General features: G+C 42.9%; 1 protein-coding gene and 1 pseudogene across 4 annotated transcripts in view; one reads left to right on the top strand and one right to left on the bottom strand.

Moving 5' to 3' along the window:
* Positions 1 to 25,549, bottom strand: part of SUGT1 (SGT1 homolog, MIS12 kinetochore complex assembly cochaperone) — a 175,180-nt gene that overhangs the window by 67,015 nt on the left and 82,616 nt on the right. For all 4 annotated transcript variants that reach the window (XM_068267817.1, XM_068267819.1, XM_068267818.1 and 1 more), the window contains exon 10: positions 16,741 to 16,837. In XM_068267817.1, the coding sequence (XP_068123918.1) occupies positions 16,741 to 16,837 (97 nt within the window). The remainder of the gene's footprint in view (positions 1 to 16,740; positions 16,838 to 25,549) is intronic.
* LOC137554807 (U2 spliceosomal RNA) lies at positions 8,435 to 8,515 on the top strand (annotated as a pseudogene).

Here is a 25,549-nt window from a genome sequence, read left to right as displayed (position 1 = left end):
AAGGCACTGCGTTGTGCTACGATTTTCCCTGGTGCCATTGCAACTCCATAAAATATATATATGGAATCTATATATGGAATTGCATCACAAAACGTGCCAAAATGCATGTAACCAAGCATATAGATTCTGCTGTGAATCATAACACATGATGGAAACATTAGACAGTGCAGTCTATGCCCTTTCTGATGTCCCTGCAATGCACATTGCGTTTTCTTAACATGGCTGGAATAACATAAATGGAAACTGCTGGTAGTCTTTAGTCTGGACGTAGGATTATTGTAGAGCAAACATTTCCCATCATTTACAATGCAGCATTAAGAGTATTAGTTGATTTAATATTCTTCCATCCACAAGTAGAGGGACTCAACATATAATCTACAAGACTTCATATTAGCCTAGTCTGGCCACTCTGTTGTCCAGGATCTCTAATGCAAACATTTTCCAGAATTTAGGTTAGAGCAGATATGGTAGGGGTTGTTTTAAAGCGGAATATAACCCTGCATTTCAACTTTGCTCTAAAACATGATTTACAGCATATTATATGCAAAAAGCATTTTTTTTTTAACTAGACCAGCATTGGAAGGGTTAAACACAGAGGTTTAAAGTTCCCTGGAGAGATATGCAGAAGTTCAGATTGTTACATTCTATTTAGTTAAATGTATCTATTGAGAAATGTTACACACTCTTTGGCTGTCCTCCAGCTCCTTCTCAGTCAGAGAGAGTGAGTCACATTCAACACTTAGATACATTTATGTAAACAAAATGTATCTATGTCAGCTTCGTCTGCAGAACTCTCCAGGAACTTTAAAGCACTGTGTAACCCTTCCAATGCTGGTCTAGTATAAAAAAAAATGCTGGTTGCATATAATATACTGTAAATAATGTTTTAGAGCAAAGTTGAAATGCAGGGTTATATTCCGCTTTAACATTTGTTCCTAGGTATTCACAAGGGGCAAGACAAAAAATATTATATGAAGTAGTGAATGTTGCTTCAATTCAAGCCTTGTAAACATGGCAAATTAATGTCACACCCTTAAAGGGAACCAGAGATGAACTATTCACACAAAATAAACATATCAGTTGATAGCTTGTAAAGAATAAATGCTCTACGGCCTGGTGCATACCAAAAACCGCTAGCAGATCCGCAAAATGCTAGCAGATTTTGAAACGCTTTTTCTTATTTTTCTGTAGCGGTTCAGCTAGCATTTTGCAATTTTGTGAAGCGTTTTTGGTGTAGTAGATTTCATGTATTGTTACAGTAAAGCTGTTACTGAACAGCTACTGTAACAAAAACCGCCTGGCAAACCGCTCTGAAGTGCCGTTTTTCAGAGCAGTTTGCGGTTTTCCTATACTTAATATTGAGGCAGAAACGCATCCGCAATCCAAAATCTGCATCAGCCCGGGAGTATGCGTTTCTGCAAAACGCCTCCCGCTCTGGTGTGCACCAGCCCATTGAAATACATTACCCTAGCGGATCCGCACCTGCAAGCGTATCGCAAACCACAGCAGAATCGCTCTGGTGTGCACTAGGCCTACCTGATAATTTCGTCACTCTGGAGTGCCTTTTTGAGTGTTTTTTATCCATTATTGCTCCAGGAAATATCCAATATGGCCGCCAGCTCATATCTCTTCTGCTTCCAGGTTATAAACTGTTCTGGATGTGCTGTCTATAGACTATAGACAAGCAGGGCTGCAGCAGGCTTTCATCTGTCTGCTTTCAACTTTATTATTCTGGTATGCTGTGTGGCTGCCTGTAGGAAGTGTCTCTCATAGAAATGAAACTGCATACAGTAGATAATGACAGGCTGCACACTGCACACAGATACACTTGAGTGTGTCAGAGCTTCTTTCTCTGCAGCAGCAGCCCCTCCCATATCAACAGCTCTGAGTATGAAATCTGAGCCAGGAGGGGGAAGGCTTGGGCTTGAAAAGACTCCACAGAAGAGTGACTCAGCTATAATGATTCCAGGTCAAACCTCGACTGAATAGTCGGTGGATTCTTATCACAGTTGAGAACAGATAGATTAGACTGAGAAGAATAAACTAAAAGCAGGGTAGGTGTTTACTGTCATGTTCCCACTGATAAATGTAATAAAATACATAAGGGTGCTTCATCTCTGGTTCTCTTTAATAACCGATATGTTATTCAGGCAATATTTCTGGTAATAAGCAATGCACAGACACACTGCTTGGCTTCAGTGGTGGAGAGGATGGGAAGGTAAGGAGGGAAAACAGGCAGTGCAAGACTGAGTGGTGGTCCTAAAGTGTGTAAGCAAAGAAACGCAATGTGCTCACTCGTCATGCCGTTTAACAATCCAGTGGGATCCATCACTAAGCGATTTCATGTGACAGCTGTACCGACAATAGATTCTTGGTCCAGACCGTACCGAACAATTGTTTCAGTAGAATTTTCAGAAGAGCTTGAGGATTTTTACATTGCAAACATTTCCAGCGTTCTGGCTGCGGTCAGTGTACAGGTCCTTCTCAAGCAATTAGCATATTGTGATAAAGTTCATTATTTTCTGTAATGTACTGATAAACATTAGACTTTCATATATTTTAGATTCATTACACACAACTGAAGTAGTTCAAGCCTTTTATTGATTTAATATTGATGATTTTGGCATACAGCTTATGAAAACCCAAACTTTCTATCTCAAAAAATTAGCATATTTCATCCGACCAATAAAAGAAACGTGTTTTTAAAACAAAAAAAAGAGTCTTTCAAATAATTATGTTCAGTTATGCACTCAATACTTGGTCGGGAATCCTTTTGCAGAAATGACTGCTTCAATGCGGCGTGGCATGGAGGCAATCAGCCTGTGGCACTGCTCAGGTGTTATGGAGGCCCAGGATGCTTCGATAGCTGCCTTAAGCTCATCCAGAGTGTTAGTCTTGCGTCTCTCAACTTTCTCTTCACAATATCCCACAGATTCTCTATGGGGTTCAGGTCAGGAGAGTTGGCAGGCCAATTGAGCACAGTAATACCATGGTCAGTAAACCATTTACCAGTGGTTTTGGCACTGTGAGCAGGTGCCAGGTCGTGATGAAAAATGAAATCTTCATCTCCATAAAGCTTTTCAGCAGATTGAAGTATGAAGTGCTCCAAAATCTCCTGATAGCTAGCTGCATTGACCCTGCCCTTAATAAAACATAGTGGACCAACACCAGCAGCTGACATGGCACCCCAGACCATGACAGACTGTGGGTACTTGACACTGGACTTCAGGCATTTTGGCATTACCCTCTCCCCAGTCTTCCTCCAGACTCTGGCACCTTGATTTTCGAATGACATGCAAAAGTTGCTTTCATTAGAAAAAAGTACTTTGGACCACTGAGCAACAGTCCAGTTCTGCTTCTCTGTAGCCCAGGTCAGGCACTTCTGCCGCTGTTTCTGGTTCAAAAGTGGCTTGACCTGGGGAATGCGGCACCTGTAGCCCATTTCCTGCACATGCCTGTACACGGTGGCTCTGGATGTTTCTACTCCGGACTCAGTCCACTGCATCCGCAGGTCCCCCAAGGTCTGGAATCAGTCCTTCTCCACAATCTTCCTCAGGGTCCGGTCACCTCTTTTCGTTGTGCAACGTTTTCTGCCACACTTTTTCCTTCCCACTGAGGTGCCTTGATACAGCACTCTGGGAACAGCCTATTCGTTCAGAAATTTCTTTCTGTGTCTTACCCTCTTGCTTGAGGGTGTCAATGATGGCCTTCTGGACAGCAGTCAGGTCGGCAATCTTACACATGATTGTGGTTTTGAGTAATGAACTAAGCTGGGAGTTTTTAAGAGCCTCAGGAATCTTTTGCAGGTGTTTAGAGTTAATTAGTTGATTCAGATGATTAGGTTAATAGCTCGTTTAGAAAACTTTTTCATGATATGCTAATTTTTTGAGATAGGAATTTTGGGTTTTCATGAGCTGTATGCCAAAATCATCAATATTAAAACAATAAAAGGCTTGAACTACTTCAGTTGTGTGTAATGAATCTAAAATATATGAACGTCTAATGTTTATCAGTACATTACAGAAAATAATGAACTTTATCACAATATGCTAATTTTTTGAGAAGGACCTGTATATGTATGGAAGGGAGAACAACTCCACTTGACAGTGTTCTGGCCAGGGCTAATTAGGTGGGCGGGCTGCCCTGCTGATTTGAAACCCCGCTCACCTGTTATGTGCTCGCCTGGGGCTTCTAAAATCCACCGCTGTAAACCGTATTAAACTTCACATAGGAGCGCTCCGTTGTCTGCTTTCAATCAGCGCCAGCCTCCCACAATAGCAAAGGCTGACGCTGTAAACTGCAGCAGCGCTCCTTTGCCTGTCAGCTCAAGTGTTCTGGTGAGACAGGGATTGGCTGGGCGGGTTGTAAGGGGCGGGACTCCTGCTCCGGTTCTCCCTCCTGCCCTCCAGTAAGTAGTAGATCTATGATAAATGATGGAGCCTCTCTCTTGTAATAAAAAGAGAGAGTAGGGATGCTGGAGCCTGAAAAAGCAATGGACGGACTGGGAAGGAGGAGATTTCTGTCTGCACCCCCCTGGTATGCAAATGCCTTTCTGCAGCTGCTCGTTTTTGCCTGTCACCTCAATTAATAACCCCGCCCCCAGCACAGTACTATTCATGATGTGCGGGAAGATCTTGGGTGTAACTGCCAGATAATTATTAGCTCCTTCCGAAGGTAATTCTTCCCCTGCAGATATGCAGGCTAGACACAGCCAGACAGAGTCAATGGAGCAGGGGGTGGAGAAGCAGCCGGCAGGACAGCACAGGAGTCACTCGGTGAGTCCATTCTCAATGACCTGTGCGCTTCCTGCTGGTTTATGGCCAGCCACAGTCCTCCCTGAACTTTCAGGCTCCTGTCTGATATGTCAGATCGTCTGGACAGGAGATCTGACAAAAGTCACTTTTCCCCCTGTAATAAAGGTGGCTGAGAAGAGCCAGGCTGAGGAGCTGCGGTTTGATTGCCATCAGCATAGTCAGGACTCGGGAGGAGATCAGGTTACATGTCTTTCACACATACAGCTTGTGCAATCTTGCAACGAAGGGCTTCCAGGATGGCTTCCAGATTTATTTAGAACTCTTCATGTAAATGTCAATGAATAAACTATGTGCATTGGTGGTGTGAAATTCCTGCTCATAATTATTGCAATTCACATGGCTGTAAATTCACCTGGGTGTTATTCCTGCAGCTGGTATTATCATAATCATATCTATAGCCCCTGCACACTATCTGCAATACCCTAGGACAGGCCCCCTCCCCCTGCAGGAATAACATCCATGTGGGTTAGAAGCCATGAGAATTGCAATAATTATGAGCAGGGACACACTGGAGCCTGTGTAGAGGCTAAGCAAGTTTATGTGCAGATGGGTATTGGTTATTGCATATTACATGCATGTTATTTCATATTAATGTTTTCCTGGAAGGGGCAAATGGTGTGCAGGGGCCGTATATGATCATTATCAGTTACATATAGTCCCTGCACACTATCTGCATACAACCCTCCCTTTCCCCCAGGAAATACCATCCATGTGAAATGAGCCATGTGACATGCAATAATCATGAACAGGACACTGAAGCCTGTGTAGAGTGGTCATACATCAGGCGACTTGGTGGCTGATCAACCATCCGATTTGATTATTATAATCGAAACAGATGAAAATATGTGCCACCAAGTGCATGCCCAACCGCCACTATGACCAATTTCGGGCAGAAATTGGTCACATATATCGTTCAATCAAGCTGCAAGATGTAGGGCCACCCTAGTAGATCAAGTGCACAGAGGTAATGGAGATATCGAGACGAGTGACAAACACGATAACCCCCCCCCCCCCCCCCCCCCCCCGGTGCTGTTTCACCTAGTTTATAAATGTGCATTTACTCAATACCTGTCCTATGTCACCTACCACTCTGTGCCCATCAGTCTTCTGGTTCATCCTCTTCCATTAGTGCCCCATATGCCGCCAGCATATAGCGCACGTGTGACATCAAATGCACCATGCTCTAAACATCCCACACGGCTACATTTTCATGCCACCCGGCTGGAAAAAAATTCGGGGGAGAACACTGACTTGTACACCACTAGTTCCAGCAGAGATATTATCCACAGGCAGTCCCCTACTTACAAACCATTCAAGTTACCATTTTTCATACAAATAAAATTGTCTCCATGTGCAAAATATACATCACTATTTTTTAATTATTTATGTTGTTACATGTTACAGCATTGTATAACTGTAAGTAGTTAAAAAATTAAAAGCATGTTGAAAACCACAAAAAATCATTGTTTATAATATATGTCAAATCCAGAGTTGTCCAAAAGTAAATCATTAATCAGCATGACTCAACTAAACAAAGAAATTCAGCATGCACATTCCTGGAACGTAACCTGTTTGTAAGTAGGGGACCGGCCGTGTTTGGTTTGGGCATCACATGCTGGGCAGAAGACAAATTTACCTCAGGTGCAAACAGCTTAAAAAACAAGGTGCCAAACTTACTGATGCCAGTGGAACACTTACTATTTGAGGGTAAGGCTAGGTGCACACTTGTTTTAAAAACATATCCATGACTCCATTTTTGGTCCAGACCAAAGACAGAGACACGGATACCAATGTTAAAAATAGAAGCTGTCTTCACTCATTTAAGAAAAATGACCCGAGGGATTTGTGAAGAAAAACCGGATTTGCCGGGACTTCACAGACCCCGGATCACTCCCGGATACACGGAGGGGTAGTTAAGGCAACACAAAAACGGATCTCCCTCTACACAGGCTACAGAAACGGAGGGAGATCCAGATTGCCATGCTGGAGGGGTAGCAGGCAGGAAGGGGGCCAGCGGGCACAGCGGTGGAGGGGTCCATCACCTCGGTGCCCCCTTCCCTGCTTCCCCCTCCAGCTACTTTTGTGAAAATCATTGCCTGCGCTAGCGGTGAACTCACTCACCACCTTGTTCCACCGCATCATTTCCTGCAATGCCACCCTCTGAAGTATAGAGGGCGGCATTGCAGTAAGTGATGTGACGAGCAGTGGAACGCAAGGAAGTGAGTGAGTTCCTCGCTTGCCTGCAGGCAATGATTTTAACAAAAGTAGCTGGAGGGGAAGCGGGGAAGGGGGCACCCAGGTGAGGGAGAGCGGGTCCAACCCCCCTTCCCCACCGCTGTGCCCGCTGGCCCCCTTCTTGGCTGCTACCCCCCTCCAGCATGCCCCCCCCCCTCATGGAACATTTTGCTCGGACAGGAAACGTGCTGCAAAAATGCATCACAGATCCGTTTGACAATTTACGTTCCGTTTTTTCAAAACCAGAGCCTGGACCGCGGATTGCGTTCTGCAACCGCATGTGGTGTGGACCTACTCTAACTAAAGAATGGTGCCCACTAAGCCTGTCACCAGTATCACGCCTATAGATGGTGACAGTCATTTACTGGGAAGGGTTTATTGAGGGAGAAAAATGAAAGCGTGCTTTACAACTCAAGCTGGAGTCTCATTCTATTTCCATATTATAAACGCAACTTCAGAGCACCCAGAAATAACACTGATGTCAGACATGGAGCAATTATAGGATAGCAACATGTAATAGGTTTCCACACTTTTGCTTTACTTCACAGGATTTGGATGGAGATTCAACAACCTGTGATGCGTTTCCTGGACCACATTGCAACCATTTCACTGCATATGCTAAACTGAGAATGTCAAGGATTCTCCACTTGGAAACAAGCCATGGCTCTGTGCTGATTCAGCAGAGATATGACAGAGTCATGCTACAGCAGTCATGAGAGATTGCCTGCCACTCCGAATGGAAGATGCTCATGTGGAGTAAATGAGATGAATAAGGGATCCGACACAAAGTAAGAATGTCTGAAAATGAATTATAATAACTCAGTGTATGGTCAGCTCTGCACAACGCAAATTTAGAGTTCTAGCTGTAAGTTTACTAAAAGCTGCAATGTGCTTGGGAAGATCACAAATGAAGTCTGCTCTAGCTGAAAAAGACACTTCATAATTGTAAGCTCCTGCAAGCAAGCCGTTTGCATAACAATGTTCCTGTCTCCTAAATTGCTGTCCAAACACTGTCTAATCAAGTTGTCTGCTGCTGTTGTGTGATAATAGAAGGTTCCTGGAATATATTAGCATTTAATCCTGACAAAAAATGCTAATCTTGCAAATACCTGACACCTCTTACACATGCCTCAATTAAAGGAAATTGTAAGTTTTCTTCATTTTTTATTACATTCAGGAAGAAAAATAAACAAATGTATTCCGCAAGCCAAGAAAGCTTGCATAGTTATCAAGCTTGAAAAAAAATACACCTGTCCATTAAGTTCAACCTCACAAATATCTCCCTCAAGCTGGTATCATCTTACATCAACAGTCATAACTTTGGATGCCCTTCAATGTCCAGAAAACATCCACACTCTTAGTACACGCAAGTATGGCATTTGAAAATCACTTCTCTGCCTTTTGGCTAAGATCAAGTGTAGTATCTGTTCTTGAGGTTTTTGGGAGGCATGTTACTGGGAACCCCGGCCTGGTCACCCGGGGGAAGGAACCTTGAATGAGTTGAGCAGGGGGGGATGGGAACCTCTGGTCCTCTAGTAAAGGTGTCCGTCCTGGTTCATAATTCTCAGGGGCTGATTGAATGGATCTACCATGATCAAAGCTGAAGGGCTGAGGGCTTTGCTTAGGCGTACTGCCCCTGGAAGTGGCGCTCCAGGTGCACCTGAAAAAACCTGGGATGTGGCAGATCCCAGGCGGAAGTAGGGTGCTTTGGTCTGTACTGCCCATATGCATAGCCGACTAACGCAGTTTCCCGGCCTTTTGGCTAGGGAGAGTGCGGAATTTTTATCACTCCGGCCGCAAGGTCGGGGCCAGCTTGCTGGCACCGGGGACTTGACCCCAGGGGACTTCAGTTCCCACCTGGCTCCCTCTCGGGGGAGCCACGGACCATGTGGATGGCCACGTGGCCCAGGCCCTGTGGGCAACCACAGGGCAGTCCAGGGTCCTCCAGCCCTTCGGGTGTTGGAGGATGCCACCAGTGTCCTCCGACCCTCGGGTTGGAGGATGCTTAGTACCCCCTGCGCCGATGGCAAAAGGGGATAAGTTCCCTTCGGGGAACACCGGAAGGGCCCTGCTGTATTGTGGGGCCTGTGGCTACGCATGCACGTTTTGTGGGGGTGCTTTAGGGCACTCACGCTTTTTCCGTGCATGGGGCTAATAGCCTTGCTTACCCGGGACTCCTGTTGCTTGCAACAGGAGCCAAGAAAGCTAAAAAAAAATAAAAACATTTTTTGAAATAGCTACTTTCTGTGGCTCACAACCTCCCATTTCAACAACTCTTAAAGAGAGTCTGAAGCGAGAATAGATCTCGCTTCAGACCTCATATATAGCAGGGGCATGTGTGCCCCTGCTAAAACGCCGCTATCCCGCGGCTTAACGGGGGTCCCTGTCCCCCCAAATCCCCTCCGTAATGCGAGGGAGCGCTTCCGCATTGGGGCAGGGCTAACCACCGCAGCCCTGCCCCACCCGCGTCTGTCAGCGCATATCTCCGCCTCTCCCCCGCCCCTCTCAGTCTTCCTTCACTGAGAGGGGCGAGGGAGAGGCGGCGATGCGCGTCTGATAGACGCGCTGGGAGGCAGGGCTGCAGCCGTTAGCCCTTGCCTCCAGGAAGAAGAAATTAGCGACCAAGTCTGCGACCAAGGTTTGCGGGGGGTGTGTTGGGGGTGAAGGGACCCCCGTTAAGCCGCGGGATAGCGGCAAATAGCAGGGGCACACATGCCCCTGCTATATATGAGAGCTGAAGCGAGATTTAGTCTCGCTTCAGTGTCTCTTTAAAGCATGCCAGCTGTCAAAAACAAAAAAACAAAACTGTAATATGCAGTGGGCAGGTAGGAGCCAATACTTACCGCTCCTTCCGAACCGCTCAGTCAGCTGCTGTTCTCCTGTAATCCTTCCCGGTCTTCTCCGCAAGTCAGACGACTCTCTGGGCTTGTATTCCGAACATACTGCGCTGCGCATGCGCAGTATGTCCTTTCTGCTTCCCCGTAGCCTCGCATAATGACGTAGCAGCCTGCTAGAATTACAGGAGAATGGTGGCTGACTAAGCGGAACGTAAGGAGCGCCAAGTATTAGCTCTTACTCCCCTACCCACTGCATATTAGGTTTTTTTGACATCTGGTATGCTTTAAGCCTCATACACATGGTACAATTTTCCATCGGATTGACAGGTGATCTGATAAGAAATTGCATCCTGTGTAAACATCCAAATTGTTTCTGATCGATTGATTGAGTTGATAAGTACCCAAAATCGATTGGACTCCAATTGGACCGGTCGGAAATGGTCTAATAGATCCATGGATCTGACAGAAAATGGTACTGTGTGGTCCCAGCTTTACTGTGAAGAACCCCTTTCTAAATAGGTGATAAAATCGCCTTTCTTCCACGTGCAGATCATATCCTCTTGTCCTTTGTACATACCCAAGGATAAAAAGGTAAACATAGGTGTCCTAACTTTGGCCCTGTAACATGCATAGTGCAGACATGCAAACATTTATTGCATCAAACCTATCAATGGATTAGGAGCACACATCCTGACGTCCTCTCCTGGGACAGATAGTGCATCTTACCAATCGCACAAGGGAGCTAACGTAATGTATCCATGTGCACCATGCACAGACACCAGCATAAGCTGTGTGCATGCTGACCAACACATACAGGGGAAGGAGGGAGTGCACTGAATTAGACCCTAGCCACAGGGGTCAGTAACAAGAAAAAAATACATATATCCAGGCACATCGCATCTAGTTAGGACATTAAATAAGTTAAGGAAAGGGAGGTGCTGAAGGGGGTGTGGTTAGAAAACAGCAAAAATCTATTAACCCTTCGCACTCTCGCATGCAAATGTTCAAACAAATGCATTGACAGATTCACTCATCCAGGCACAACTGTTATCCCTACAGCTAAGTTAAAAGCTGGGGTCTTAGTTCACAGAAGAATGCATTCTTATGCTTAGTCACCTATACAGGGCCAGAGTTAGGACACCTATCTTTACCTGGGTACTTCTGCGCAGTATAGGTGACTAAGCATAAGAATGCATTCTTCTGTGAACTAAAACCCCAGCTTTTAACTTAGCTGTAGGGATAACAGTTGTGCCTGGACAAGGATAAAAAGCTCATCTGCCAAGCTTTTATATTGCCCTTGGATGTTTTTATACAGTACGTGAAAAGGTGAATATAATAAAATGATCCACTTTTACAGCAAATTGATACAAATATTGGTTGGTTGCAATGAAATCTTTTTTTTTTAATTTGAGAAATCCGATCAAATTCAAATCAAAATTGATTGTAATTCTCAAATTGAAAAGAAATATAAAAAAAATGAATGGTGAGTGGCCATCTTATGTCAGGTCACCTGAGTCAATCATTTGATGCTCCACCTACTGCTTTTAAGTATTAAAGCCTATAACTATGGGTCTGATTTACTAGATAACAAAAATTATTCTGCACAATGACATTTTAAGTTTCATAGTATATATTACATCCCTAGTAACTGTATCTAGGAATTGTTTTATATTAGAAGTATTAACAACAAAGTGTCCATCAAAAACGCATGCTGTCTGGTGACTCCGGTGATGTTCATCCCATCATTGTGTATTTTCCCCCAAATACAATTTATTTTGGGAAACTGTACCCAAACTCTTCTTTTTCTTTAGTATATTCCAATCCAAGGGTTGGTAATGGTTAAAGGAAACCTAAAGTAATTGAAAAAAGCCAGTTTAACTTACCTGGGGCTTCTACCGGCCCCCTGCAGCCGCTCTGTGCCAGTGCCAAACCGATCCTGCGGTCCCACTTTCCGTTCCGGCGACTCAGCGAGTCGATGGCCACTGTGTCTGCGCGGCCCTGGCCGCATGTGTTCTCAATTACTATTTGCATATGCACAGTACGAGAAAATCTTATACTGCGCAGCTCTGATGGTTTAAGAACAGATACTTTCTAAGGCCTGAGACACACTGATTGCTTTCTGAGCGCTTTTCTGACCATCAGTGCTGTCTGATTTTTTTTAAAAAAATTTTAAACGCTCCCATTGACTTGCGATAAACTTAACACTATTGCAATTTTCCAGAAATCGTGGTCGCTGCGATTTTACCACGGCCACAGCAAACCAGTAAGAACTGCAGAGATATTAATGATCTAACCTGCTATTGCACTTACATTATGTGCACACACCCATAGAAAAACACTTTCCAGGGGTGTCATCCTTACTGGTGTACAGAACAAGAGATCAGGAAGTCTTTATTACTTGATTAGTCCTCTGTAGATCTCTGGGGGTAATGAGCGTGGGCATGCACATGTCCTGTGCTTGTTAATCCTATGAGGCCTTGTGCACACCAGAGGAGTTTTTCTGAGCGGTGTCAGTTTTTAAATCTGCTGCAAATTTTGTCCTATGTGTCTGTGCACACTGGAGCAATGAGGTTTTGTAAAAAAAAAAAAAAAGCATTACATTGGGAAGAGCTTTTAGAGGTTTCAAAAGCTCTTCCCAATCTAATGCTATGGGTTTTTTTTTTTACAAAACCTCATTGCTCCAGTGTGCACAGACACATAGGATAACATTAGCAGCAGATTTAAAAACTGAAGACGTTCAGAAAAACTCCTCTGGTGTGCACCAGGCCTGAATCTGTATTTTTAACTGAGGTACACCATACAATTTTCTGTTAGATTCTTCTGTAATGCTGGGAATACACCATACAATTTTCTGTTAGATTTACCTGCCAGATAAAGTTCAACATGTTGGAAATGTATCTATTTTACCATCTATCTGCCGAGCAATTAGGCATTGTTCTACTCAGCAGGAGAAAAACAGAAGACAATGCATTAGAGATAATGACCATTCTCTACAGAAAATAATCTAATTATGCATTCAAACTGAAAATCTAACAGAAGAATCTAACAGAAAATTGTATGGTGTATTCCCAGCATTAGATTTTCTCTTAGAATGCATAATTAGATTTTCTGCTGAGTGGAACAATGCCTAATTGCTCAGCAGATAGATGGTAAGATAGATACATTTCCAATATGTTGAAGTCAGAGAATCTAACAGAAAATTGTATGGTTGTAATCCCAGCATAATGCTGGGAATACACCATACAATTTTCTGTTAGATTTACCTCCCAAATAGATAAAGTTCAACATGTTGGAAATGTATCTATCTTAGGATCTATCTGCCGAGCAATTCGGCATTGTTCTACTCAGCAGGAGAAAAACAGAAGACAATGCACCAGAGATAATTACCATTCTCTACAGAAAATAATCCAATTATGCATTCTAACAGAAAATCTAACAGAAAATAGTATGGTGTATTCCGAGCATAAGATGATGTAAATATATTGAAGTGATAACATGAACTAGTTGATGTGGTAGTGTACTCACGTGTACTGACATAACTTTAAACTGTTTTACAGAGGAGAAATTGGTGTGGCACACCTATTTAGATGCTCAGTGGAAGGGATAAAAAAAAGCAAAAAAATCTCTCACCACCTTTGGCTGGATCCTTGCGGTCAATCACAGTAGGGACGTGTGCTTCGTCAGGCAATAAGAGGTAGCAAATCTTGATTATGAAGAAAAGAAATACGTGCACCTTCCGTCCTTTGACAGTCGTGTTTATTTTCGCGATAGCTCAATCCATTACATCAGATCCCATGTGGCGGTCTTACATTGACATACCAACTTGTGAGGCAATGGTGGTGGAGGAGGTGGTGGAGGAGGTGGGTGGCGGGCAAGAACGGCGGAGAGCATCCGCGTTCTTGCCCGCCACCCACCTCCTCCACTACCACCATTGCCTCACAAGTTGGTATGTCAATGTAAGACCGCCACATGGGATCTGATGTAATGGATTGAGCCATTGCGAAAATAAACACGACTGTCAAAGGACGGAAGGTGCACGTATTTCTTTTCTTCATAATCAATACTTACATAACTTTAAATGTGGTTCTGATCAATAATGCAGTGTACTGACATAATTTGATAACATTTTTAGACAACACTGAGTAGAAGACAGCTCTAACCGTACTGCGTGCAGTTGCTTTGATAATACAATTACCACAGCAATTGTGGGGTTCAATAAATCATCACAAATTGTAACTGAAATCCTGTATAGAATGTTGGATTAGAAAACACACACACACACACACACACACACACACACACACACACACACACACACACACACACACACACCCACCCATTAGGCCTTGGACATACTGGTAGTGCTTTGCGATGGCTCGAATAACACAGACGATTTTCGAAATCCACAGTTTTACCACAATTCCCAGAGCGTTTGCTATTTGGGCCTGCATCTCATCCTTACAATCGTTCCAAAAATGCTGCAACTCGATCGCTGAGCGCAAGCACTGCACTACCCTCATAGGGTTCCAACGCTATAGTGCTTTCCCAATCACAGACAAAACGTCTATTACTGCTAAATAGGCTGTTTGCAAAAAAGTAATTATTTGACTAAGAAAAAAAAGATTAAAATCTCTTTGCAAATAAGACTATGTAGGAAGATAATAATTAAAAAAGAAAAAAAAAGTGTGTCCTGTGCAAGAAATGGCAATCCCAAGCTGTAATTAACGTAATAATCATTTATTCCAGGATTTTACTTTATAGACCTTCTCTTTGATGTTGAATAAAAGACAGCACAAAAATGGTCAGAGCCCTTATGTCCGGCAGCTGCACATGCATCATTTTTACACCGATTCCTACAATAAAATCTAAAATTACCATTATAAGCTATCCACAATCATCTCTTCTGCCTATATTGTAAAGCTATTTTTATTTATTTTTGACAGTGACAAGATTTGCAGCTCTCTCATCCTGTTAAATAAACCAGCGTTGTTTGTGCATGATGTCCCACGCTTCTACAGTTCACATTTTGTGGACGTAAATCATGTATTTAAATATAAGGATGTCCAGGCTCTACCTTGTGGGTGAAATAATCTAAGAGGTGCCTAAAAGTCTAGCAATATCATGTAAAGATGGAGATATTTACAACCCAATTCCCTTTTTTCATAAGCTAGCAACACATTGGCGGCCACAACCACTGTGTTCACAGGCATCTACAAGGATGAAATCACTGAGAACAACCTTGTGGGGAAAATACAGGGCAAGAAGTATCTTACCAAAACTCCTCAGGAAATACTGCGCTCCACTGGTAATAGCACACTCACAAAGTCAGGGGATCGCAATTACAAGAGGTTCACTCCACCTCGATCAGAATTATTTGGATTAATCACTGCGCATGCTTGAATCCCTGTGTGCGTCACGAGGTGTCAATGATAGCTTGATACAAGCAGTACTGGGCACTATATGCTTTTATGATTTTACAGGGATTCAAGCATGCGCAGTGATTAATCCAAATAGGGCAAGAAGTATGAACGTCTTAGTGTGCACTGCAATTCTACCAAATGCAACATGCACACATAGCACAGCTTGTACAAACAGGTGCGTAACTACAGGGGGGCAGCCCCTGCGACAGCAGGGGGGCCCAGAACTGTGAGGGAATCCCCGACAACTTCACTCCCTCTGATAAAGGAGTCCATCCTTCAAATGAGGTGTGTTTGTGGCTAAACATGTTATGGGTGTGGAGATTAGGATGTCCACACTTGTTGTATGTCTCTTGCAGGATGGGTCCCCAGGCTGTGAGGGTCACCAGAGGTAGGCAAGGGAAAAGGTGAGAGTTATGAGGCGTCCCATCAAAGTTTTGCTGAGGGGGCCCTATGATTTGTACGCCCCTGGTACAAAGTTACCTATATCAGCAGTAAAATAGTCAAGTTCTACCATTTCTTTTCAACCCATTACTGGAAAGGGTATTAGGTACATGCCAATATACCAAGCCTGATACAAATAAGGAAAAAAAAAAAAGTCTCTAGTGCAACCCACATGGATTCCTTATAGCGGATTTATCAACACAAAGAAGACCGGAGCAAAGGTGCAGCTCTTCTCCAGTTCAACTCAGAATCCTTGTTTCATTTAATAGCTAAAACCAAAGGCAAATGCACTGCATGCAGCATTTCAGCCGCAATTGCACTGCGATTCTCGATCCTCCGAATGCAATTCCATTTTGCAATCTGAGTTTGAACCAGCCCTGATCAGCTCCACATTTTTCAGCTGATCATTCTCTTTTAAGAGAGAACTCAGTGAAGTTTCTATAGGATGAACACTTAAACAGAACAATATGTGTAACTTATACCATTTAAAATGTGTTTGTTCTTTGATGCATCAGCTGCAACATTTTGATGAACCTCAAACTCAGTTGGTAAAAGCCTTAAAGACACATGCAAGGACTGTCAGCTGCAGAGATGAGGACTTGGGGCTGGTTCAGCATTTGGCAGCTTCTTACAGCTTTCAGCATTTTTCACTCCCGCAGGGGGACACAGACATGACAGTAGGCAACCCTGGAAGCAGCATGCATTCACACAAACAATGGTAAATGACGTGACAAGCGTTACCTATTCACCTGAATAGGCAGTAATTTAACGACAAGAGCCACAGCTGGCGCGAAACATTCCGCGATTGCTCATGTGAACTGGCCCTTGATCCCTCAGGAACAAAGTTTGGGCCAGAGTTCTCTACAGACGCGCCACTAACATGCCTCTCTCATAATATAAGCTCTTGCTTTAAATACAACAGGTGTACTTTTTGATTCACAGGTAAAAAGTTTATATGAAAGTTAAATCTGTTAAAAGTTAAAAATGCTTTACCTCTCTTTCGGCAAACTGTATGCGTAAGTGTTCTTTCTGTACATTCTTCATCATTATCGTAATGATAACCTGAGATTCTGTCTGGTACCAGTCGTGCCTTGAATAAACACAAAATATACTTAATTACCAATGGCTTCATAATACTTAACATGACATTCAATCTTTGTTCAAAAAAAAAAAAAAAAATGCTTTGAGATAACATTATCTATCGGCCCATTTTATTTTTTAGCCAGGTAGGAATATCTTCAAAGCCTGGAGGCTCAGAAAGCTATTTTCTGACTGCCTGATAACTTCCCTCATCCTGCATGTGTAAGAAGCTGCACAGAGCAGGAAAGCAACTCTGTAGTAATCACCTGTCCTAATCAGGAAACACACACACATAATACTAGCTGTGCTGCCAGGAAAGCTAAAGAACCAAACCCACCGGACACATTTTTGACCGATTGTTTGCAACTAAGGATCCTTTTTTTATGACGTCACTCAACATTATTTAACGAGAAATTGTTAAAGAGAATCTGTATTGTTAAAATCGCACAAAAGTAAACATACCAGTGCGTTAGGGGACATCTATTACCCTCTGACACAATTTCGCCGCTCCTCGCCGCATTAAAAGTGGTTAAAAACAGTTTTAAAAAGTTTGTTTATAAACAAACAAAATGGCCACCAAAACAGGAAGTAGGTTGATGTACAGTATATCCACACATAGAAAATACATTCATACACAAGCAGGCTGTATACAGCCTTCCTTTTGAATCTCAAGAGATCATTTGTGTGTTTCTTTCCCCCTGCATCTCTCATGCACTGAAGTTTCAGGCTGCTCGTTTCTTCCTGCAAACAGCTTTGACCTTGTCTGTAATTCTTCAGTATGTGAAAGCCCAGCCAGCTCAGAGGACGATTTATCCAGCTTGTAAAAGATAATAGAGCAGAGAGAAGCTGCTCTAATCCTAAATAACACACAGGTAGTGTGCATAGAGGGGCCTGGAGGGGGGAGTGCATAGCAGAACCACAACACTGAAGAACTTGGCAGCCTTCCAGACACAGGCCGACAAGTCTGACAGGGGAAAGATACATTGATTTATTACAGAGACAGTGATAGTATAAAGTGCTGCAGTAAGCCAGAACACATTAAAATAGCTTTTTGAACTTGTAGGATGATAAACAGGATGCAATTTTTGTTACGGAGTCTCTTTAAATGATATTTAATTATGTCCGATTTCCTGCAGTGAGCATTTGTTTTTCATGACCATCATAACAAATCACATCACAGACGATTGCTAAGATTTCCGTTATGCACATTTGTGGAAATTTGAATAATCATTGAACAATGTGATCTTTCTTCGATTTTGAAATGTTCTTTGGCTCAGATTCCCCGATCCATCTTTATAAAAAGAGAACAGGTCTATCTAACAAAACTGCAGGTGTCTGCGTCCACCTGCATTAATGTGTGCCTCTGCACTGAGCAGGCGCAGTGCCGCAGCCATTGTAGGCAGGTGCGGGTCACTGGCGTGTGCGGTGGGGCACAGGTGTACATGCGGGTGTGCGATTGTTCTCTAGCACCCATTAATTAAAATAATAATAATGGCGGCTAAATTTCTTGTAAAATACAGATCCAAACAAATGTGTTTTTTTTTTTATTAACAAAATAGAATTTTAAACATAACTGAACAACAGTTTTTCAGCTTTTATAACTCAGTCACTAATAACATTTGTACAGCACAAAAATAGGTTTTAACACAACATTCTGCCTTTACTGCAAGCTTTTTTTTCAATTTCAACAACCCATAGCGTGATTTTTGAACAGAAGTGAGTGCTGATTTGTCTGTGTTCATGACTTTTATCGATATTGAAGGTAATATGCAAAAACAGGGCTAAATGAAGAAACAACAAGGTCATTTGTGGTGAATTAAACTACCTCTTTGTACAGTAAAGGTGACCAAAAACCATATACGCTACATACAAATACCTCATTGTACAATTACGTATACGTTAAATAGAAATATCTCATTGTACAGTAAGGTGGACAAAAGACATATGCTACAGCAGCTACGTAGGAATAGTTTATTCACTTTTGTATCCTTTTGAAAACCCGATACAATCTGCATTCCCCAGGCCTTTCTGTCCCACATGGTGAAAAAGCAAAATCTAGGAAGACTTTCTGCTCAAAAATAGCACTTTGCCAGAATAACTCCCCAAACCCCTTCTAACACGTGCACCTCTTTCTGTCATAAATCTGACCCGAATGTCCACGCTCTAGTGGACTGCAGGTTTTTGCATTTTGCAGGCGCGTCAGTTTACATTTTTTTTTTTTTTTTTTACAAAACAGCAGCTTGATTTGCAGAACGCAAGAGTCTTATCTTGGAGAAACACGCCTTTATAAATATGACTATTTCTAGACCTGTGGCAGCTGGTCAATTATTTTATACAGCTATATGTCAATCAATCCTACAAGTGGGCACATTTGTGAGGAGAAGACTTCCTTTTACATTTATATGGCCACATAAGTTTACACCCCTTCCGCTCCTTCCTTATAGTACTGCTTCTGTTTTGTACACAACCTTGAGTTTCTATGGCTTCCTTTAGCCTAGTTGTGTTCACAATAAAGCAGCAAAAAACATTTTCTCTATTTTGGAATAACCTAACAGTCATAAAAAGTGAAATCTTTGTCGCTGCATTAGATCACATAAAGCTGCAAGGACACCTGTAGGGCTAGAGAGCAAAGACGCGAAACATCATCTACTGATTTATCGAAGTCTGTTTTTCTCAGCAATCTATTGGTATGTAGAGGTATGTGTGGCGCGCTTTCCTTTGTACAGCTAACGATCCTTCAATTCCTAGACTCTCTGCATATACCGTTCTCACCATGTTTATGTGGGATTCCTCTTTGTATTCAGATTTCCTTCTACAATCCAATACAGTAACAAACTGGTAGGTAAACTGGTCCCAAAGCTTTTAAATAACCAGTACAGTATTCTAAAAACTCATAATCAGTTAAAACGAATAAATGATAACAAATAGAAGTCATTTTGAAACATCTTTCTGTCAAGAATTAAAAAGAAAAAAAGAGACAAGCAAATAGCCATCTTGCATTATTGTTGGAGCCGGAATCACGATTGGACCTCAAAATGCTATACATGGTAAAGAATGTTGAGGTGGATAAGGAAAAATACACAGACACCGGGAGCCGGATGGTGTAGTATGTTCAGGAGATGTGGTTATCCCATGAATTAAAAAAAGATGGCACTCACAAAGGTGGGTTGCAAGATAAGCAACCATCAACTGCACCTGTGGAGGATAACTTCCTCCAAACGGGTACAGATCACCATCTGTATAGGTCGCGGTCTGCAGGAAGAAGGCCTGGAGCCCAGGAGCCCGAGGAGGACACCCCTCTGGGGGAAAGGAGGGGGGTGGATGTGGAGAAGCACATGGTGGAGAGGCAACCGAGAGTATAAAAAAATGAAAATATAAAAACAGATTGAGGTGGCTTACTTTATACTCATTTCGTGAGTTGGATCTCACGAAAGCGTTGCCTTGTGCTCAAATAAACTGTTAATCTTAGGGCCTGTTCAGACTATATGCGTTCCTAGCCGTTTTCAGGGAACGTGTCTGGGTACCAAAAACGCATAGAAACTGCTCCTAATGCTTTTGAATGGGCTAGTTCACATGTATGCGTATGAGACGCATACGTTTCTCATCCGCATTGCTGCACGCAGTTATGTGCGATACGCATAGAAACGGACGCAATGAAAGTCTATGGACGCGTATCAAAAACGCGTACTATTGCGTTTTTAGCGTCCGTTTTCCTCTGCGGTTCCCATAATTCTTTTTTTTTCCCCTGGGTCACGTGTTTGTGCAAAACGCAATAGAAAACGCATTCAAACGCAAGAAAAACGCATGCGTTTTTCAACTTGCGTTTCTTTGAATTTATACGCGTTCTACAAACGCAGCAAGTATGAACAGGCCCTAACTGTACCGGAAATTATTTCTTGTACGAGGTAAGCCACTTCAATCTGTTTTTATAGTTTCATTTTTTTTTTTATACTCTTGGGCGCCTCTCCACCATGTATAAATGGCAATGCCCCGTTTCCACCAAGTGTGAATTCGCAATGCGAATATTCGCATTGAAACTGTAACCAATGTATGTCAATGGAGTCGTTTCCATTAAATGCAAATTTGCCATTGTGGTGCGATGCTTAAAAAAATACGGAATGCATGTTGCAGATTTCTTCAGCATGCATCCAATTCCCATACACTGGTGGATAACCGCATCCAGATTTCTGCATTAACATTTGTGGAAACAACGTGGAAATTCGCATCCAGAAAAACAGATGCAAAATGCAACTTTCTAGTGAAAATAGTAATCTCAGGGCAAAGGTGTCAAGTGGCTGGAGCTAAACTACAATGACCAAATGCACCCGATTGCAATGCCTATGTATAACTATCATCACAGCTTGTTACAGTAATGATTTGGTGTTTATATTATTGATATCTTAGAACCCAGTGGTTACTTATTGTTTTGACTTGGTTTTTCCCTCAATTATTGGAATGGAACAGCACTGCCTGCTGGCTGATGCTCTGGAAACCAACCCCAAACTTCTCCCTGCTCTCTCTAGTCTACACCCCACCACTTCTCATTACAGCACAGCAAGATTATTCCCATTTCCATGTGCTACTATAATATACAGCCCCTTCCTGTCTCTGCTTAGAGCACTGATCGGACCAGATGTTCCTATCAGACATTTTATTTTGACTGACAGCATTGCTAGTGTGTGTGAAAGTGTGTGTGCAGCAAGCGGCATGGGCACGCTATTAGTGCCTTGTGCATGGCAAAAGCAAAAGAGTCATTTTTCCTTTTTTGTCCAGTGCAGGGCTAAAAACAGACTGTTTTTTAACTTACTGAAAAATACAAACACACACATATACCACCTGTAGTCTTTAGGCGATACAGACCACATGGCAAACAAATATCATAGAGGATGCACATTGCTTCTCCCTCGTCTCAACTAAGTAAATTAGATTGATCTCTAGCACAATTCAGTCAATGAGCAGCTAGTCATACACCAATAGATTGACAACTGATGGGCAAACCGATAATCTCCTCTCCAGACAGCATCTGATCAGAGAGGGATTGATACCTACCACACACAGCACATCGATATATACTGGACTCTGCTGCTCCTCTCATTCACCTTTTCTACCGCTGTCTGATGTGGCTTCCCTCTAATGTATCCATTGCCTGCCAGTTGCCAAAAAGATCCAGTTCAAACTGCAAGCTCTACCATAAAAAGCTCTTCAAAACAGCATGTCCCCTCCATACATTTCCTAACTTATCTCCAAATACCATCCCAATTGGAACCTTCACTCCTCCCATGAACCATTCCTGTCTTCTCACCCAGCTCACTCCATCTTCCAGCGCATGCCTTCAGGAGTAAGATTCCGGTCAATCGCTACCAAATCCTCTAGACACAGGAACAGTTTTTTTCCTGAAGCGGTAGCCATACTTAATGCTGAAGCACGTTAGAGCTGCTAGGACTGAAAGTAATCAGCACAGAACTAAACATGAACAATTCTCACATTGCTTACTGCCACTATACTTATAATGTCCTTAACTTGTAATATTCACACTGTCTGTCCTTGTATTGTTTTTGTTTGTGTTTGTTAAAGGGACACTTAAGTCAAACAAAAAAAATGAGTTTTACTCACCTAGGGCTTCCAATAGCCCCCTGCAGCTGTCCGGTGCCCTCGCCGTCTTCCTCCGATCCTCCTGGCCCCGCCGGCAGCCACTTCCTGTTTCGGTGACAGGAGCTGACAGGCTAGGGACGAGAGTGATTCTTCGCATTCCCAGACACATTAGTACCCTCTATGCTGCTATATGGTATATGATATATGCTATAGCAGCATAGATGGCGCTATTGTGGCCAGGAACGCGAAGAATCACTCGCGTCCCCAGCCTGTCAGCTCCTGTCACCGAAACAGGAAGTGGCTGCCGGTGGGGCCAAGAGGATCGGAGGGAGACGGCGAGGGCACCGGACAGCTGCAGGGGGCTATTGGAAGCCCTAGGTGAGTAAAACTCATTTTTTTTTGTTTGACTTAAGTGTCCCTTTAAGCAACTGCCAAGACAAATTCCTTGTAGGTGCAAACTTACTTGGCGAAAATAAATTGATTCTGATTCTGATTCAAGGCTCGTCACCTCCACTCACTCTCCCATCCAGGACTTCCCACCGCTTGTCAGTCCTGCTGTGAGACTGGAAACCTTCCTCACTGTAATTCGCTAGGCCCTCCATCACCTTGTGTCTTCATCCCACAAGCTTCTCATTCGTAAGCTTGCTAGCAAGGTCAGGGTCCCGACCCTAGCATTTCCTTTTTCAGCTGTACTATGTCAAATGACCATGTATCACTATTGCTGATTGTTTAAACACATGAACTTTGTATGTAGTTTGTACTAGAGTTGTTAGATGCTCTGATTGTACTGTGTACAGTGCTATGAGAAATGCTCAGAAGAGAGGTCAGCTTGATAGCGCTGCTATCTGATCTCACAGAACTAGCTAAATACAAGCCCAAATCTATTGAGAATATATGCACATATTAGTGAATTTCAGCTCTGTGTTGCCTGCTTGCCAGAAAAAAATCACCTACAAGATGCTCATATTGTAATGAACGAAATACAGGGAACAAAAACAGCTAAGGTTTTTACAGAACAGCAACGCGGATTTGCAGGCCTTCTATTGACATTAAAAAGCAATGATCATCAAGCTTTTAAAAACATTCACTCACGTATTCCTGCTATACCAAATCAACTAAGTGTAGACGCAAGTTAATAGGAAAATCCTTGCCATTTACCTTCCTTTATCCATCAATACTAACTACAAAGTGGAGCAACAGTGCCCACTAGTGGGCGTTCATTTACACTGCAGAGGCACATCACACCAAATCTTTTATTCTTTTTAACCTGCAGGCAGTTTCCTTTTAATACATGAAAGTATACGGAGAACATTACAGCCATAATGGATAACGTGGGTTTAATTATTTTCAGTTGCATTAAGCACTGCTAATGCTAAAACAATGAGGTACTTTGTGTATTCAAATCATGGTCCTCCTTTTCTCTCAAATCTCAACAAAGGAGGAGGGAGGTAAAATAGCACAGAACGTTCTGACAGAATCAGCTTCCTGTACAAATTCATCAATATAAACAATAGGCAATACAAAATATATCAGAGGAAAGCTGATCCAGGTGGTAGGAAGAGGAGCTGAATCTGCTGGTGCATCCCAAAGACAAGAGATGCATTGCAAACATGCTAATCTGTATCTGTAAGATAATGGAATATAAACACAGAGCCTCTGACACAGGAAACACACTCAAGGTTACGTGTGTCAGAATTCCATTACCTTTATATATGGTAGGTATGCAGTGTAGCTCTCTTCACCTGTGGCTCTAGTCATTTTTTTATAGACAGACCTCCTTCTGTTACCGTCACAGAGGAGGAAGGGGTTGGGTGAAAAAGTTATAGTATGCTTAGTCTAAGGATTACCTCATTCTCAAATATTTATCCAGAGCATATAGTAATTAGGATGCCAGACTACCGATACTTACATAGTTACACGTCAGCCACTCATCAGGCATTCACTCTAGAATGCCCAATATCAATCAGTACCTCTGAATCAAGGTTTTTGCATCTTATCTACAAAATATGTTTTCAGCATCTAACGAAAAAAAAGTCATAAAAGCAGTTAAAACATTGAATATTAAATTTGTGTTAATTCAGAACAACTTAATTTTTGTTTTATGAGAGTTGAAAAGGTATTTTATGCTTAAAGGACTTATGAGGCGAAATTCATAAAAAAAGTTAATTACCTCATTGCAAAAGCAGACCTCAGGGCAGACGAACAGCACCTTGCTTGTCATTATCAGGTGCTTTATGAGCCTAATCCAGTCTTCATTACAGGTCCCGACACTCCCCAGGGTCGCCTTATAAGAATCGCAGCTTTAAAATGATCTCCTGCACAGCTCTCATAGCCGGAGCTGCACAGGATTACAGCCCCGCTCGTTTCCGCGCTCTCCGTGCGATCTATTATACGTCATGTGGGCGGCTCCACGACCACCCACATGACTTACTACACAGTGCCAGCCAGCCGCACCCCTCAGCAGAAAATACAAGCGCTGAGCGAGCAAGTCCTCGCTCGCTCAGCGCTTGTATTCTCTGCTGAGGGGGCGTGGCTGGCTGGCACTGTGTAGTAAGTCATGTGGGTGGTCATGTGGAGCCGCCCACATGACGTATAATAGATCGCAAGGAGAGCGGAAACGAGCGGGGCTGTAATCCTGCGCAGCTCCGGCTATGAGAGCTGCGCAGGAGATAATTTTAAAGCGGCGATTCTCATAAGGCGACCCTGGGGAGGGTCGGGACCTGTAATGAAGAATGGATTAGGCTCATAAAGCACCTGATAATGACAAGCAAGGTGCTGTTCGTCTGCCCTGAGGTCTGCTTTTGCAATGAGGTAATTAACTTTATGAATTTTGCCTCGTAAGTCCTTCAAGCTGCAAAACAATGTCCTGTGAGAAAACACTGGAGAAATGTTTTGAGTCAGGATCCATGTCTATAATCCTAATCTTCCAGGTATCCCCCGATTCCTACTCACGCAAGCCCAGTTTGATTTGATCGTATTTTTCCACAAGCAATTCAAGTAGAATTCTTTTTATTCAATAACTTTTAAGTGCAACTGAGACAAAAATTATTAAAGCATTTATACTTATACTATAACCTGGGGCTTCCTCCTGGGCAAAGCTGATTGACCGGCAGCTCCTGGTAACCAACCT

Source organism: Hyperolius riggenbachi, chromosome 2 (genome assembly GCF_040937935.1).
Source record: "Hyperolius riggenbachi isolate aHypRig1 chromosome 2, aHypRig1.pri, whole genome shotgun sequence".
Taxonomy (NCBI): domain Eukaryota; kingdom Metazoa; phylum Chordata; class Amphibia; order Anura; family Hyperoliidae; genus Hyperolius; species Hyperolius riggenbachi.
This window is presented reverse-complemented; position numbering and strand designations above follow the sequence as displayed.